Source organism: Acanthopagrus latus, chromosome 1, assembly GCF_904848185.1.
Source record: "Acanthopagrus latus isolate v.2019 chromosome 1, fAcaLat1.1, whole genome shotgun sequence".
NCBI classification, from domain to species: domain Eukaryota; kingdom Metazoa; phylum Chordata; class Actinopteri; order Spariformes; family Sparidae; genus Acanthopagrus; species Acanthopagrus latus.
This window is the reverse complement of record NC_051039.1, coordinates 11,374,568-11,393,355: the sequence shown is the minus strand read 5'-3', so window position 1 is coordinate 11,393,355 and position 18,788 is coordinate 11,374,568. Positions and strand designations below refer to the sequence as shown.

The window sequence follows — 18,788 nt, the reverse complement described above, 5'->3', positions numbered from 1 at the left end:
ACACTAAATCACATTAATACCTAATCATCAAGAATGAGGGAGAAATTCAATTGGTGACAAACTCACTTTAAATTACTGGTTGTTTTTCCAGTTTTAGACTGAAGACTAAATACCATTTTGAACTCACCTTTGTATTTTTAGAATAAAGAGGCCCTGCAAAAAACAAATCAGATATTTGTTGGAATTGTTCTTTTTACAGTCAGTGCAAAGAAAAATAAGTCAACCCTCTGACAAAAATCTCATTTTCGGGTAAATATAAATAACTCGGTTTTCCTTTTGAGAGTGTGTGAAAAGTGTGTGCAAAACAACTGTGGAGTCAATGTCATTGACTTATTCCAATTAATTCAGGATTCAGTGTCAAAGTGAACTAAATAATGAAATAATCAGTTCATCACATTTTTTAAATATCCATTAAATCTGAATGAAGACAGAATTATTGTTCTTTAACAGCAGCAGCAGTAGCACATCTTTTTTGCTTGTGCCTAGTTTTTTAAAAAATCTTTTGCTATACGAGCCCTGCAGAGAGCACAGGAGAATAGCGTACAATAGCATTTGAGACCTATCTGCTTTGCATTACTGTACCAACAAGCACAGATGCCTTTTAAAATTCACAGGAAGTCCAGACGAGCAGAATGCTCAGGAAGGGGGGAAAAAAAGCGAGGGTAGGCATACAGTCCGGTCTAATGAGATCTGTTATTCTGGCCCATTTTATACCCACCTAATCACACGCTCAAATAGATTCTGTGAAACCCCATCTCCCTTTGAAGACACTCCCACCACTCATGTGATCTGATTAGTATTTTACATGAGATACCAGCCCAGGCCAATTATGAGAGCTGACCACAATGTTCCAGTCATTCGATGGGGTGGAGATTCAGTGAGGTGGAATCATAATTTAGGGCAGTTAAAGACAGACCCCTGGATCACTGGCTCCCATAATGCACCGAAGAAAGAGGTGGCCCAATTAGTACATACCCAGGAGCGTTTTAGTATAACCGGGCTTTGCAAAATGATAAGTCGCCAAATCCTATATGGGAGTTTCTTAATCTTTTGTAGCCCTTTACAACTCTATTTGTAATTTTAGAGAGTGATTGCTACAAGTTGCAAATCTAAAAAGTCTCTGTAAAATGTAATTTCCTTGTCTCTTCCTGTAGCAGCATATACATGGCCATGATTATAAAGTACATGTCATACCGACAGATCACGCTGCGCAGTATAAAATATTTCATGTGTAGCCTAGGTTTGGACATTTTACAGAATTTTAGATGTTCCCAAATGAAAAACAGAGAGAAATATACCTCTTGTTCCTTTATATATATATATAAAAAAAAGTCTTTACTAGTGAATAATAAAAGCAATGCAAACCATAGTTTTTCTTTGTGTTCTCTGTGGAGAGGATAGTCAGAGATAGTGGGTCCAGAAGAGGGTGCCATAGATCAGAATCCAGGCACGCTCTGCCTTTTCTTTTGCCTTTTTTCTATCTGCCACGGTGCTGTCTGGAAACACACATACACACTCGCACACAGATCTGATCAAGTAGAGTAGCACGCTCCTCGGTAGCTGCCTATTCTTCTGCAGAGTTCATAACTGTCAGCTCCTAATTCAGTACAGTAGAGCAGTGTTAATTATCATCCAGCAAGGCTGGAGAAAAGGGAGGCAGGGGGCCGCAAAAGGAAGAGCTATTCGGAAAATAAGAAAAATGTATTTTAGCTGTGAGGGAAATAATTATGCTTTTATCCTCAACAATATTTTTTTTTCCTTTTCTCATTCTCTTGTCTCTGTCTTTCTCTCGGTCTCTCTCTTTCTCCTCCAAACCAGTGTGTGTACTCTCCCGCAGGACCTAGGTGAGGAGTTATTTCTGCATCTGGCTTGAGGTTCCACCGAGCTTTTACATAATCAAATCAATATTGCTATGATTCACCCTCTGGCAACGACTGCCTCGTGCAAGTTTCACTGGTGATGTTTGGCAGCTTACGAGATAAAAAAAGACAGAGAGTGAGAGGAAAAAAAACCCTTAGTTAAAAATCTGTGGGCTATTGATTTCTTGCCTTGTTGGTCCTCTCCGTACCACCCGGCTTCTTATCGCCCTCTTTTTCCTCGTTCTCTCCTTTGTTGTGTCCTCCTCGTTCCAGGTGTAATTTTTCAGTCAGGTAAATAAAGAAGTGGTCCGACAGTGAGGTGGGGTTTCCGTGCCAAGGAGGGGCCCGAGGTGTGGCAGGGTTTCTCTGTGAGGAAGCGCTGCAAAACCCACCCTGTGATCCATGTTGATACGTTGACGGGCTATAGACAGGAGCAGCACACCAAACGGAATCCTCAATAACAGCAAATATGACAGCCAAATGTTGAAAAGCGGGAGAAAAAAAAAACCGAAAAACACACCCACCGATATCTAAAACACAAAGACAAAGCCCTTGAAAATACAACAGCGAAAGGCAGATCTGCTTGCGCTGGTGTTTCACTCGTTATCGAACCGGGGTGGTTGAGAAGAGGTGCAGAATGTTGGATATCATTACACAGCGCCGGAATGACATGATGAAAAGCAACCTGCACCCACTGTGCTCCCAGAAATCTGCAGCAAGCACAAATTCAAATCCACAGTTAAAAAAAAATCTACATTCAAATCCACATTTGAAAAAATACATACAAATTGTGGTTAAGTTTGCAGTAATGCCGAAGACAAAACAGAGCTTATTAAAGCAAGAGTCTGAGTGGTGTTTTGGTTCAGCAGTGTAGCGAGCACGTTCAGATATCCTCTAAGATGTTACTGTTTCGTTTTTTGTTTTTTTTTCCAACTTTCTTATATCTTCATAAATCCTGCCCAAATATGACTTATTTAAAGGTTCGTTGAGAGCTTGAAGCTCCCCCTAGCCTTTTCATCTTAATACACTTGTGCTGTCTGGACAAGTTCAGTGCAGTCCTGTTAGTTGCCGCACCAGAGCATAAATCCTTCCTCTTTGTCACTTTGATCAGCCTCCCTTCCTTTCCTCAAGTGTCCATGAGGAATGTGAGAGGGCGGGGGACAGTGGGAGGAGAGGGAGCACGGGGGCGAGGTGACAGGAGGCGAAAGAAGGAGGGATGAGCGAGTGTGTGTGTGTGTGTGTGTCAGGGGGTGTATATAGCACATATCGCATCGCATTGATTCGGTCCATTTGGTGGACTGAACATGAACCCAATAATCAGATCTTGCTTAAGCACGCGCTTCCTCAGTAATTGACTCTCGCATATTGATTAAGATGTTGATGTGTCCCAGTCCTGCTCCTGTGCTAATGCAACTGAGAATGAGCCTGACCCCCTCCAACCCCACTTGCAACACTGCCACACAGACGTATGACACACACACACACACACATTCACACATACACGCACACACACACACACACACACACACACACACACACACACACACACACACGTACATGCATGAACAGGCGCAACACACATGCACAAACAGAAGCACACACGCAGCCGGAACAAGGCTGTCACTGGGCTCAGTCTAATGGATAAAGCTGTCATGCCGATGCTGCAGTGTCTCACAGGGCCAGCAGACCAAATTAGCCAGTCAATAATTTATGTAGAATAAGCAAAGAGAAAGAAACACTGACAGAAAAGTGAACAACACAGGGTGGAAATGGCAGCGACATACAAATTACTAGTGGTTTGGATTGTTAAGTTAAAAGGTCAGCTGCTTAGGTTCCTGTTTGTTCTTTATCTACTTTGTATTCTATCCCTTTGTCCATTAGGAGCTTGTAAAAAAAAAAAAAACAAACAAAAAAAATTGAACATGAAAGATTTACAAGCCTTTTCCATAAATAAGTTGTTTTGTCTACTGTTGTGTTTTGTACTGTGCGTATGTTTTTGGATTTGATGACCTGAAATGAAAACAAAACCAAAAAAAATTACAGGAGGAAAAATGTAGGCCATAAAATCTAATTCTTATTTATAGCCCAAGCCTTTTTTATAATTGGACTTTTTTGGTTACAGTTTTACTCCGAACTATAATGTTAGGATCATAACCAAATGGCTTCATCATTGCTTCATCTGTGTCAAATGATCCTTCATATAAAAGCTAATCGGAAATCAACCAGTTTCAGAACCATGATATAATGTTTAATTTCTTCAGACAAGTCTTAAAAAATGTTTTCCAAAAGTTGTGGGAAGTGAAGCACAAATTATTGTTTTTAAATTTACCACACTGAAACAAAGGCTCTAGTGTGTGGCAAAACTGATCTTTGGCACTGTCAAAGTACAATTATTGTTAGGCTTGAGAAAGCACATCCAGAGGTTTCATGAACGCAGTGCGCCAAGGTGATGATGTTCCACCTTCAAAACTCTCTTTCTTGTTGCTGTCACATCACATATCATATCAAAATTAAAGCCACAGTCATTGCTTCAAATAACACCCTCTTCTTTTTATTAAACTGAATATTCACCTTGTCTGTTGTCTCACTTTTCTACTGAAACTTGTGCCCTCAGAATAAATTCAAAGATGATATCAAAATAAAAACCCACAAAGTCGTTTTCAGTTTCAGTTTTTTTGGCTGGCTCAGAATAAACTTGTCTTCACAATTATATAACATTGCTTACTTACACATTTAGGTAAGGGAGGAATAGTAGGGTGCAGATTCTTTCTACATTCATAATGGAGCTGTGTTTTTGCATTTCGGAAAATTTTACCTCAAACATGTTTTAGCTGTAATAATTAAATTCAGAGACCAGAAACACATGTAATTTGGGGTTCTGTTTCTTGTTCATAGACATGATGATTACTACCAGCTCTGCTAGCAGAGCATTCACAGGTTTTTGTATCTTTTTTTTTTTTTCTTTATGACATTTATAATTGTTAGTTTTCAACATTCAATGAAAACATTAATTGGACAATGGATGAATTTGATAAGTATTTCTCTCTTGGTTAGTATGATGATACTGCAGCAGTGGACTGAAAACTACTGGTTAGTTAATAGCGTAGCGATAATTGGCAAGGGAAATTTATCAGTGAGACTGAAAATAAATAAATAAAAACCATTCAACCTGTGTTATAAACACATTGCTTATATTGAACACAACACGGTCTACAATAATAGAATTGGTCTTGGATACTGTTACTGACTGCTGACAGTCTAATGCCAACAAACAAATCGTTCAACAATAATTTAAAATGACTGAAATGCATCCATTAAGCACAGACTGACATGTATTTGATATGAGTGTGGAAGAGTTTGACTCCTTCCACATACGCTTGCTTCTTGCAGATAAGCGAATATATTACCCTCACTCTGACATAGTTTCTACAAATATTCAGTGTTGATGCCCCTCAGGTTTTACATATTTCCCATACGGCCATTTTGATGAGCTTGTGAATGACAGTAGTATCTGTTTTTACGTAGTGCTGTTGGACAGTGCAGATGATTCTTGATTCCCATCACCTTTGAAAACACACACACACACACACACACACACACACACACACACACACACACACACACACACACACACACACAGAGTTACCAGCTCAGCTCCTCAGACTAAACTATTCAACAATGCGGGGTTACAGTGGCAAAGCATACGAGCACTCTTGTTTGATATTAACCCTTATCTTGTTGGGACTGCAAGTCCCATGACAAGAAAAAATGTTGCCAAGGATCTGGTGGAAAAGATCATTGTGTGTTTGTGTCTTTTGAAAAGCAGAATGCATGTGTGTATTTGTGTGTGTGTGTGGCCTTCAGGCCTCTCCTAGCCTGCTCCTGCCCCAATGGGAGGGCTGCCTGTAGCGAGGTGAACCATCACTCTGAACCACCCACCCCCTCCCTTCTCTCTCCCTTACTCCTCCATCTCTCCCAGGAGTGGACCGACACCTCTCCGCTGGCCAGAGGGAAGACCAGCGCCTCTCCTGGGCCTCCTTCTATGTCTCCAATCAGCTTGCGCTGCCATGGCCCTAGGGCTGCTGCAATGTGATAATCTCTGCCTTTTGCGTTATGCATTGCCCTGATGAATTCATCTTGTGACCACCTGGCACTCGCTGTTAGGAATTCAAGTGTTGTTTTTGCAGCAGAGGCTGGGGCGAACGCTGTGAGGGACTGTTTTCTGACTGTCAGAGAGACCCTCTTCTCCTCCCTCCCCCTTCTCTTCATCTCTCCTCCTCCAACATCGGCAGAATGTTTTAACCTCTCAGAAGACCCTGGCGTATCTGCTGTTGTGGTGGCAGGAGTGGGATTCTTCACCTCAGCAGGACCTGTGTGGGAAAAAGCCCTGCTTGGTATTTAAAAACGGAAGGGCTTTTTGCTGTAAGACAAATTGAAACGCAGGAGGCTAGAGAGGAATGTGGCTGTCAGAGTCAACAGCTGCTAGTTTTTCGCTATGAATAATCACTGAGGTTGACCCATAGAAGCTGAGGATTGTGTAACACATATTTCACAAAATTAAAGGTCAATGCAAACATGTGGCGAAGCTTGTGCCCCGTAACTTTTGACTTTCTTCAAAGCTGCTTTTGTGACCTCAATTAAATTATGGAAATAGAAACTTGAGGCAGACAGAATCACTGTTGTGTTTCAGTGTCGGGTTTTATAATACAGGTTCAATCGAAATAATGAATTAATAGATGCATTTTTCATAAACCTTCAGCAAAGATGTGCGCCCTGATGCTGAAGAGTCCAAATTTGAATATGGTCTCACATGTACACGATGTAGTCACACTGCACTTGAAATAGCTTGTGGCTCAAAACATTAGAATTTCATATTTCCTTCTTGGTTGCTTTTGCGTGTGCTTGTGAGAGAGGGAGAGAGAGAGAGAGATGGAGAGGGAGAGAGAGAAGGAGAGTGTGTATAAGCAAGAGAGCAATAGAGTGTCCATGTCCTTGGCATCACACCAAATCTATAATTTACACTTTTACATAATTGGACTTTGCCTTTGCTGCTTATTGATTGTGCATCCTCGTCTCCTCATTTTCTCCAAGTGACAGAGCAGCATGGGTAAATATTTTAATAAACCATTTGGGGGGAAAAAAAAAAGCTTGACACTTCAACAAGACATGTCCCGTGTCTCCAAACGAGAAACACAACGAGAGACCGCAGTGATGGCATACACACTGCAGAATCCAGGCATGTGTCAGTGCTTTTGATTTCACACTCATTTAATCGTATTTCATTCAAACCAGGCCAGGACACTAAACAGACACGCTTCTCACCACTGGGTCCCTGCACGGGACATTTTTTCGAAACCCCCAGAAATGTATTTTTCCACAAAATGAAAATAATCAGATGAAGGTTGGATTTGTTTATTATGCCTCGTTATGTTGTGCTGTAAGTGGATATGATAAATTGTACTCTATACCAGGCATGCTTGCCAGGAAAATCTGATAAGAGAAATATTTACCCGCAGAGTTCTGCCAGTAAACCATCAATGATGGATGAGCAAAGGACAGAATGCAACATTAATTTGCCAGACACCACAATTTTGGACCCAGAATGTACAATGCAATTTCCTTGTGTCTATATTTCTACACAAATTTGAATTGGTGTATGTATGTATTTCTATTTATATTTGAAACTGTGTTATTAAGGGAATGCTATGAACATACCTTATAAATTGTACCTATGATTATGTAAAACATGGTATGAAAATGAGTTTTGACCATCCGGTGACAAGCCACAGCAGCAAAAAGCAGTTTTCTTTGTTGGTGAAAATATTTGACAAGCTGTCGAAAAAGTTGCAAGAGACAGATTTTAAATAGTGTTGAAGTCCCTAGTTTTGTAGTCTCAGCACTAAGTCATCTAAGATTCAGACAAGTACGATACATCTTAGGGCCAAAGTTCCAAGATGAAATATTAATCAGAGAGAGGTAGCTTGCCAGGCTGCTGTCACTCTCCTATCATCCACAGGACTTTGGACTTGTTAGCCAGGTAGCTACAGGCGAGGCCCCATGGCTGAAACTGAACAAGGAGTTGCTGAGTGGGCAGGTGTCTTTGTGTGAAACCTCTCACTTGTTTTCCTGGACTAACTGTTTGTATTGCTCTGCCTCTGATCATGAAGGGGTAACCTTAATCGTGGTGGGTGAAGCCAATCTTTGTGAGCTGTCATTAAAACGGCCCCCACGGGCATGGTAGTGCAGTAGTAATTTTGCACTCAGGGCTATTGAAGTCGCCATCTAAAGAATAACTCCTTTTTTTTCCCTCCCTCTCTTTTCAACAAGCCGGCTTCAAATCTCTCCCATCTTAATCCTCGGAAACAGTGTTTGATTGAACATGACAGCGCTGTAACTAAACTTGAAAGGGCGCTCGGAATACATGCTGCTGTTGTGACTTTCTTTAGAAGTAGCATCAGCTACTTTTCAGGAGGTTTGAGGAGCCAAATTTTGCTGAAATCTATTCTTCTATTGCTCGCTTAATGCTGAAGTAGATGGCACACACGCGATTTAGTGTATCAGGCAGACCAGAAAAGAACAGAACAGCAAGGGCCACCATTTTGTTCAGTTTTTTTTGTTGAATTTCGTAGCTACTGTTTTCATTCGGTAGCTTGGGTTTAAAATGGTGGAGAAAACAAAAGTAGAGTCTTCAGACCAAACTGTGATGGACTCGGGGCAATTATACCTAATTTGGTCCGATTGGTTCCCTTTAAGGTTGTCCACTCACTTCCCGGTGGAGAGTGACTTGGCTGGGAGTCAGGACTGGAGTGATGCCATTGCTCCTGGCATCTGGTGAACTTTCACTGAGCACCGACTCGCATGGTTTCTCTGCAACCAACGCCCCGACTCATTGCGACTACTGCCTTAATGTTGCCTAGTTGGCAGTTAAAGCTGCGTACCTTTGGAAAGGACAGGGTAGTTTAAAGGCGTAACAAAGGAAACGTCTAATTATTTTAGGTTTATGTTAAGATCGTACCTAAATATTGATTAGTGAGGATACATTTCAAAATCACTGAATATGGAGAATATGTAAGCGTGTTTTTTTGTAGATCACAACAGAACAATACCAGTATGCTTCTGACTTCTAGTAATCACCCTCTATATTGTGTGTTCTCATTTAGGGTCTTCCTCCCGCTCCTCCATGCTGCTGCAGACTAATAAGCTTGTCCTGTAATCACGTTAGCCGCCCTGTCGGCCCCAGCCAGGGGACCTAATTGGGACAGAGCCTTGGACAAAGTGAAAATTAATAACTTTTGTCAAGCTCCTGGCGCATTGTCTTATGAAGCAGCGCAGGTCAATTAGAAAGCGTGATACGATAAGGTCCAAGCAGCAGAGGAGCGCTGACTCAATTAGGACAGGGACTGGACTGGTGAGCGGGAGTCAGAGAGGGAGATAGAGAGAGATTTCATCCCTAAACTGCAGGTTAATGTGCTGCAGAAATGGACTGTTAGTTGCATTTGAATGTCTTTTGTAAGTTAGCGGGACATGGCATCATACAGATCCAGTGGAGACATTTATTATCTGGTAACATTTTTCTGTCTGCGCTCTAAACAAGATGTAATGGTTTTAAGCAGCTGCCCTGCGCAGCGCGTTTGTCCGTGTGAGCATGTATGTGTGTGCGGGGGGGTGTTTGTAGAGAGCTTGTGGAGCTGTCACATAGACAGACTGTTCCCATGCAAGCGGTACAAGCCCCCGAAGCACGTATCAGTGATGCGCATCAAAGGAATTGTGTGAAAGCCTTTATAGTTATAATGGATGGGCAGACGCCAAACTGGAAAACTCTTGATGTTTTCCCATCGCTCTTTTATTTCTCCCACCTGACAATGAGGGACCAAGTCCAGGAAGAATGTCCGCGAAGCAGCGGCCAGGCTTACTGGAATCACTGGCTTCCTTTCTGTTTTACACCGCCGTCATTAACGATTTGTTTATCGTTAAGCTTTATTACGTAGCCCGCGACAGAAACGCGGAAAGCTTCTAACTTGAGCCAAGCTTACGCGCTGTCTCTCACGATGGCCTCTTTCCCCTCCCTACATGTGCTAATGATTCAGAGTATCTCAGGACTGCCACAACACATGTAATTTAATTATCAGCTTTACTTTGTGTCAATAGTGTCTGCAAAACACAAGAGGCTCGGCAGAAGCCAAGAAGTGCAAGGCTGCAGATAGTTTTCTCTGGGGAGGAAGAACATACTTATCTTTGATTCAACATATTGTCCCCATGTTTCCTCTCATCCCACCACCTGCCTCCCCTGTTGCTTCCCTTTGTTCAGATACCGATCTTAACTTGCCCCAATTTTGTTCTGAATATGACACAATCTACTGCTGCATTGTCAGACTTTATTGTCATGTTGCAGTCGGTATTCATTAGGTAGCACAGGGCGGCTTGATAGCATGTACTTTTGGGCCACGTGTGTCAGCTAACTGGCGTACTTGGCTCAGATGTTGCCTGGGTGATGATATCTAGACCGAATCTTAAAATAATCTTCAAATCTTCTCTTGAACTATTCCCAGAACTGGAGGGAAGCTGTCAGATGAATCACAGGCACTGAAGTGAATGGCTCAAACATGTATTAATGGAACGCTTTAGGCCATGTAGTGTAGCACAGCTATGATACATCATCTACGAGCTCTTTAGTACAGTGCCACTCTGCACTCTGCAAGTCACACTCACAATCATGATGGGCTCTTTGCATTATGGGGGAGGAAGTCTGACTCAGAGGAAGTAGGCTGTTGGTACAGTATAAGCCTGCCATTGGGTGACAATTTAACTCTATGTTCTACTTCCATTTCCGCTGAGTGTTACAACGTCGCTGTCAATACAACAACCTACACATTGAAAATGGCAAGATTTGAATAGCTCAAAAAAGGTGAAGTTGCTTTGGTTTCAGGCTTAAAGAAATACAAGCTTTTGCTACTTTTGCTAGAATGACAGAACTTTCTACAGTACTGGCACAGTGCTTAATGGAAGTATAGAGATAGGTCTGGCAATGCTAAACTGTGTGAGAGGTTACAGTATACATAAAGAGGAATCAGCATTTTTTCAGGTTAAGGCCTAACAATACCAAGACAAGAAAGAATCCATAAAATCAACACATGAAAAGACAATGAAATGAATTTAGGGGAATAACCTGATGATTTCACATCAAGGGTTATATTTGATAAATAAAGCAAGACAGAACTTACTTTTACATGGTGTTTCCTTGATTCTCCGATGCTTCTGCTTCTGCTTAAGGGTAGTGGGATATCATAAGCAAGCACTGGAGCGGACCAGTTGTTGGAAGATTTTATAGTTCACTTTCATTACCCAGAAACTGATGTAGGACATAATATGCCAAAACCATCCGAGCAAATGTGCAAACACAGGCAGAGTGTGTAGGGTGAGGCAAAGTTGCCAGAATGGGATTATGCCCGCAAGTTTTTCATTTTACGCGGCACTTGGCAGACGGAGTGATTGAATTGACCTGAACTGAAGTGTGCTGAATTGAAGTGAATTCAATACACTGAAAAATTGATTGATCTATGATTCTAAGCAGTGACGGATTAAAGGTGTTGCTGAAAATGCTCAGCAAAACCGTGAGTATGTTGTTGTTCAGTGGCCCCAGTGCTTAAGGCACCGCTGCCTTTCCTAATCCAGCACCATGAAACCGATCAAATAGCCAGTACATGGTCACATAATGTGATACTGTACGCATCACGCTGTAACATGAGGCAGATGTCTCAATCTGTACTTTCCAAGTATCCCAATTGCTAGCAATTCAATCTTGGGCTACATCTGCGTGTAACCTAGTAAGCAGTCCCTCCTGCCACCACATTATTGTTCTCTCCCATCACTGTTCCTTCTCCTGGAAGTTTCAGCTCCCTTCCATACAGGTAATGCAGACAAATGGGGCTTTAATGCTATTCACAGTCCCATCCTACATTCCCTCGCTTTGTCATCAGTTTGCCTCCCCTTTAAACGCATTTCTCGACCTTAAGCAGCACTTTATTGTGGCGTGTTATTTTGTCCAATTGGATTAAATCGACAGTAACTAGGAATCCATTTGAACCTGATCCTTGCTCAGGCTTCCTCAGCCAACTCCATTAACTGTCATACTTGTCCAGAAGGCCTCCTGTGCAATGGCCAAATGTGTAAGTTGATGCATCATCAATAACCATGCAGAGAGAATTTAAAAAGTAAAACCTTATATTTTACGTCTTTCCACCGAGGCAGCAGATCAAATCAGCAACAGCGCAGGCCCCGCTCTAATATGTTTAAACACTGATGAGACGCAACTCTAGACTCCCCTGAATGGGACCACGGCACTCTCACTTCTCAGTGTCTCAGCGTAAAGTGGTCTCATCCATGAAGTTATGAGTGTAGACACAGACACCGGTGCTAGTTTACCCACATTAGAGGGCCCTTATCAGGGCTTTCGAGACCCATCCCCTTCTCACATCTCCATCATGAAATACTTTTCTTTCCTAGGAAGTGGTCTCCCCCGTGGAGCTTTGAGAGGGAAGAGGCAGGAGCTCAGGCGTATGAATCCCTGTGGTGAGTGCTGCTCTCTGGGCTTATTCCGTAGATCTCCCCCTGCTGTCTGTTGGGACTCCCTCTTGATGCTGTAGAGTAAGAGGACACCAATGCCCTGAGCAGCCTCTCAGATTTATTGAAACTTCATGTCCTGTCCCGGTAGCTCATTTGTCAGGAGACCTAATTTACACTGGCCCTTAAGACTAATTGCAAATTTGCGAAAAAATGCTGATGTCGTTGGAACTGAAGAGGGCTTTTTTTGCCCCTCCCTCAGTGTCCCTTGCCATGCATTCACTAATGCGTTTCATCTGTAGAGCATAAAATAGACACTGTTTCCTGTGTGTGTGTGTGTGTGTGTGTGTGTGTGTGTGTGTGTGTTTGTGTGTGTGCGTGTGTGTGTGAGAGGGAGAGAGAGAGAGAGAGAGTGCAAAGAGAGCCAAAGCAGTAGGGTGTGTGAGAAAGAAAATGCTCCAAGATAAACCCCTAATGGGACTACTAACAAACAGGAAATCGTGACAAAAACACAAACATTATTTACTGTTTAATTCAATTCTGGGAGACCAATGCCCTCCCATCTTCCCTATCAAGTTATCAAGGCCAGAAACAAACCCCAAGACACCGGGCCACATGGCACTGTCTATTCTTGGCAACCAACAGACACCACATGACAATTAGCAGTACAATTATCCCAGCCACTGGGTAGCTCTATGTGCAGATGGCAGTTGCTCCTAATGAGAGGACTTCTATGAAGCACAAGATATGCATATGATATAGAGGGGTTCATATTAGGTTGCTTCTGTATACTTTTTTTTCTTTTTCTTTTTTTTTTTTCTTTTTACACGGGATTCAGAATTTATGCACTTAATTTCTGCATTTACATTGCAGCTACACCCACCTGGAGATGGCATGAGATGTAATTTTATGGAAATGTCTTAATCATAGAAGGGCAGATTCCTGAGGTTTCTGCAAAAAAAAACTCCCCATAAATGCATAATGTTTCAGACTGTAAAAACTCCACGAAGAATGAAGGTCTGTTGTTAAAGACAGATCATGGTTTCACCCTGACCATTAGATTACATTTCATTTATACGTCCTCCAACAATAATGTTTATATCCTTAAGAGGGTGCGAAGTATTTTGGGCTAAATGGCGGAGCTGTGGCTTGCTGTAGATTTGAGTGCCGTGCAGATGTGAGCGCTGAGCACATGCTGCTTGATTTGAGGGATAATATGCAACCACATGACTCAATCAGGAGATCTCCTCCCTTCATCAAGGTTTTAACACATTCGGCATACTTTGTGGCCGTTTTCACATGCAAGTATTTAATAACTGACAGATTCTTGTCATAGAGAACCTGCTTCAGGAAGTCTCCTCTGCATGAGTGCACACTTCTGAATGTGGAATCGTGTAAAAAATTTCAGTCGAGAGTTTCCAGTAATTACTATTTTTTTTTCCTGTCTCTCATCGATTAACTTGCAGACCCCGCAAAGTCTTGAATACTGCCCTGAAAGACATCTTGCTCAAAGGCAGCTCACTCTCGTATACACAAAAACCTTCTTTTCCTTTCTTCCTAACATGTTTTGATGGAGCCGTTTTGGCACTGTATTTCAGCAGCAACACATGTGCACAGAGAGAAAAAAACATGCATAAGGGGAAGTTTGAAGGGTAGCGCAATTATCTGATTACGAAAAACATTATATGTCAAAAAGAACAACAACATGTAATTGGCTTGCTGTGTCAGAGCTGCAGAAAGCCAGATGTAGAAAGGTGTGCATGCCTGTCAATGTAATGGCTAACAGCTTGACCGCATAGTCCATAAGGCCTGCACCAGGAGGGCTCAAACTGCAATAAAATCCAGTGCTTGCATTTGTTAGTACTAGACACTCCAATTTGATTGGTAAAATTCACACTCTAATGGGCTTATAAAGGATTTCTTGGGCCCAGAACAATGAGCTGCAGGGCTAGAGCGGTGCCAGGTCATGGACACCCAGCGATTCACAACATCCCCCCCTTCTGGGCATGCTTAGTTTCCCCCATATCCACCAGTTACCCTCTGCAGCTCTGTTTAAAAGCCAGTCGGGATGTTCCAAAGGTATTTAATAGTACTGGTGGTGGAGGTGTGTGTGGTGGTGGGGGGGGGGGATTTCTGGACCTCCCACACTCAGGTTCAACCACAGAGCCATGGCTTTTCTGTTTCACCCCACCCCATCTTTGCCCCTCTCTCTCTCTCTCTCTCTCTTTCCGCCTCCCCAACCATATGTGTCGGTGTGGAAAGAAAGCTCTTTAACCAGAGGCACCTTTTCTCTTGCACCTTGCCCAGTTGCTCCCCTTTCTGGTGAAGACAACACAGAGGGATAGCGAGCCCACACATAGGGAACACATTTACCCAGGCAAAGGGCCAGAGCATTGCATTCCCATGGACCTGCTAGGGGAAAGAACTGCAGAGCACATTTTACACGTAAATACTGAGAATTGGATGTGGCACATCCTCTCTCTTTTTTTCTCTGTCCGTTTTTTTCCCTTCCCCGTTTCTCATGTCTCATCCCCTTCACTCAAATCAGGCTTACATGTTTTGACTGACCGTGTTTGCCACGGCGGCCAAGACAGGAGTAAAGCAAAGGCAGGGAAGGGGCTTTGGATTCATTTGATTTTGATTTGTATTGCGTCAGGAATTCAGACTTACATTTCATGCCTGTTGTTCACAAAAGACAGCCAAGTTTACCTCATGGTTCAGATATTTGGGGATAGGCAGGAGGAGTGCATGTTCAACACTCCCTCTGTGAAGCCATGTGTTCCGTATGTATTTGTTTTTCTATATTTGTGCATATGTCTATCGAACTGTCAGTTGTGACTTAAGGCCTAAGGCCCTGTTCCATTTTGTGTATGTGTTCAAGCCTTGTTGCCTCTCGAGACCATTGTGTAGTCATGTCTCCAGTTCCCCTTTGAGATACCGATCTCTATTTTCATCTTTTACATATGTTACTGGCCCTAATGGCTGTTCAGTTCCAGCTGTGTGCACATGCGACTTCATTTGTTTAATGCTGCTTGCCCGTAGCTCTCCATCAGCATTGGTGGATGTCCGTCGTTTGTTTGTTGATGCTGTCAGTCTCATGTATTTGGTGCGATGCAGTGTTTAATACTGCAAAACCAATTGGCCACGAGGACCAATAAAGTTTAAGCTTGAACTTCAGCTCGCACTGTATTTGTGTGGATGTCTGGTACTGGGTTTTTAAAAGCAATTTAATGTAGCGTTTATGTGATCTCAATCTCAGTGTGCGTTTCTTTTTCTCTCCCCCAGTGGTGGTGATGGTGGCAGTGGTGGGATTATGGAGTGGGTGTTTGCTCCCTTTCAACAGTCTCTCCACATGGCCTCCTGCCTCCTTTGTCTTTTTATAGCCTCCTTCTGGGAGACGCTGCACTCTCCCCGAATGCAACACAAGCCAAAACACCTCTCAGTTCCTTCGCCAGAGCCTGTTACCCAGGGAATACTGCTATTCCTCCCCTACTTTTCTACACACACCTTCTCTCATCTCACTCCCCCCCCTCCCACCTCCAATCCCTCTCTCTTCAGCTGGACACAGATTTTTGTTTTTGGAGCATGAGCATGAGGGTGATACGTGAGTCATAGCTTAACCCGAGCGTAGGGTTTCCCATATGACAAGTTCAACCCTGCGTGTTTCTGAGTTGTTATAGTCACCTTTCAGTCACATTCATTCCATCAAGAATGGTGATCATTCTTCGCACTGTGAAATCATTTAGACAACTTTGCTGATTTATCGTAAAAGCATGCTGACCAATACGTGCTGTATACCATAGTCGTCCAAATGGAGCCACGTGTCGTCAGCTCCACATCATTGTTTGAAAGAATCATATTTTGATTGTTAGCATGATATTACATTTTGGTTTCAAGGTCATTTTAACGTTAAGAAACATACCAGCTGATTGCCAGTGCCAGTGGGGTTCATTGTTTCACATCAATAGTACAGTACCACACCTCCTGATTAGACATCGATTTCCTACTCTCCAGGCAGACTGGTTGGTTTTCACTCATTACAATACAATATGAGAATCAACTTACAGAGACATGGGACAGCTAATCCATCACAGTGCACAACAATTTGGCCCTCTATTTTTTGGCAAGGCAAAATTATCTTTCTGTTGTAACATACAGCAGTTGTGCATGAGGAAACCCCTCTTGATAATGTGTTCATTGATGCACTAATGTCCAATTATTTGAAAAACGTGTAGAAGAGAATGATATCTATGTGCAATGTCATCAAAGAGCCATAGCAACATTAGCTGCAGAGCCACTGGTAAGAACATGAATTAAGCTGCTCCTTGCATTGCAAAATAGCGGTAGAGTGATAAACCACAAATTTATTTCAATAACTCCCAGATATGGATATCTGTATCAGCCTCAAAAATCCAGTAGCATTTGAGCTCTATTAAAAAAGTTGTTGATTGAAGGCCAAATCTAAAAGCTGCTGTGTTGGGGCCCATGTTAATGTACCAATGAAAGTTTTCCAAAAGGGGCCCTATTGCAATTGCATTAGTGCCGCAAGGTGACAAAATAATGTATTAATAATCATTTTAATATTAAATTATTTCTACCCTTTTTATTACTATATTGGAAAGTACAGCTGAGCAATGGAAGTGAGCGAAATGAGACGGAGGCTGGATGACATAGTGGTATCTTAAAATGTGTGCCCTGTTTTTTATATATAAATATGTATTTTTTAGGATCTAAATGACAGATTGGAACAAATAGTTTTGGAATTGGTCCAGTGGATCGCCTTAGCCAGCAGAAGAGAAATCGAATGCAATGTCTGCAAAACACTATACAGTTTGGGCACCTACAACCTTCAAAAATATGTCGACTTAAAATGTTTGTTTTTGCCACTTATAGGCTCAAATTGTTATTTTTAGTTCATGACACTGTGGAAAGAGTCTCAACAACAGAGTTAAAGAGTAAGATCCTTTATGTTTGATCAGAAACAGCCGCTATATTTGTCTGTTTTAAGACACCATTCAATGAAACTCATTTTAACTCAACACCAGAGTAGCTGGTTTACCTCTGTCTCCATCGTGTTGATTGTTTATATAAATGGTGTTTTAAAAGGGTTACTTTAAATCTGAACTGTCATTGGAGCAACTTTGATAGGTACAGTTGCCCCCGAAGATTATGATCCAATCATTGCAGCCAGTTTTGCAGTTGGCAGCTGAGACAAACTTCTGGACCAGTTCCAAAACTTAATGTACCTATTAGTAATTTAAACACCAAAGTATGAACTAAAATAGGGCTTAAAAGTTAAAAAATGCCAGAATTTCCCTCCGACTTAAGTCTGTACTAGTTCATTTTATCTACACAGCATAATGAATGGAAACCAGCAGCTGCTCACTGCGTGCTGGAATAGGCTCAGCCCACATATGAAAAAATGATGTATAGGTGGCAAGTTTATTTAACACCATAGCAAAATGAATGTACTACTATGGCTACCCAAAAGGGAGAAAATTAATCAAAGAAATTATGGTGTGCTTTTGAAAGTGGTCTGCAGGCAGTAAAATAATGTATAAGCTTAGTTAATGGGCCGTAACAAGCAAAACCACCTCTATGGCCCGCACACTGCAAGCCTTTAAAGTGTTTTTCTTTGTTTTGCACACAGGCCTTATTAACCACATAACCCATTACTTAGTTTTGGTATTCCATGTGTCTACAGTTTAGATAACTTATTGCCCCTTTTCTCTGTGTGCTGGCAGCTTCGCACACCCAGCCCATTCCTAACCAGCCCTGGCCTTCTCCCTGTGTCTGTCCCTCACCACACCCACCCCGCAGCCCTGTGTGGCATCAGACATACAGGCGTGCCACTGCACTGACATGGTCGTTTGTCTTCTGACCGCCGTGGCATATGGAGAGGGCTGGCACTGCACAGATGTCCGCTAAGTGCTGATGAAGGGAGTGAGGAATGGATGGGCTGGGGCTAAGAGGATCTTTGCTGGTGCTGCTGGAGCCTGGTACTGCTCTGCCCCGCTGGTGTTATTAACTTTACTGTACTGAGGAGGGGGGCAATGAGGCTATTCAATAAAGTATGTGTTTCTAGATATCTAGGAAAGTGTCGGAGCGCGTGTTTGCCTTCGCTCTCTCTGTGAGCCCCTGTGTGTGTGTGTATCTCTTTACCTCTCTATAATATGTGTGTACGACAGTGCGCGCGTGTGTACGCGCTTGTGTGTGTGTGTGTCTGTGTGCAGGCTAGTGGGTGCTGCCTGGTGGAGCTCTAGTGTACTGAGAAGAAGGAGGGTGTGGATTAAAGCTGTAGGTAGAGCAGAGAGAGCCTGAAAAGAATAATTTGCAGCTTAAGGCCAATAGCTTCAAAGTCATGAATCC

The 18,788-nt window shown here is 42.5% G+C and overlaps 1 protein-coding gene across 27 annotated transcripts in view; it reads left to right on the top strand.

The window, feature by feature from the left end:
- The window catches only part of LOC119029961, a 157,550-nt gene that overhangs the window by 49,293 nt on the left and 89,469 nt on the right, over positions 1-18,788 (top strand). For 15 of the 27 annotated variants that reach the window (XR_005078513.1, XR_005078292.1, XR_005078546.1 and 12 more), the window contains one exon: positions 12,363-12,428. The exons of 8 other annotated variants lie outside the window; for them this stretch is intronic. Coding sequence is in view for 14 of the 19 variants with exons in the window: in XM_037117796.1 (XP_036973691.1) it covers positions 12,363-12,428 (66 nt within the window). In the remaining 5 variants the exon portion in view is untranslated. Of the gene's footprint in view, positions 1-5,838; positions 6,436-12,362; positions 12,429-15,704; positions 15,818-18,163; positions 18,468-18,788 lie in introns of those variants that run through there. 4 more of the 27 variants (XM_037117340.1, XM_037117569.1, XM_037117713.1 and 1 more) reach the window with 4 other exon arrangements.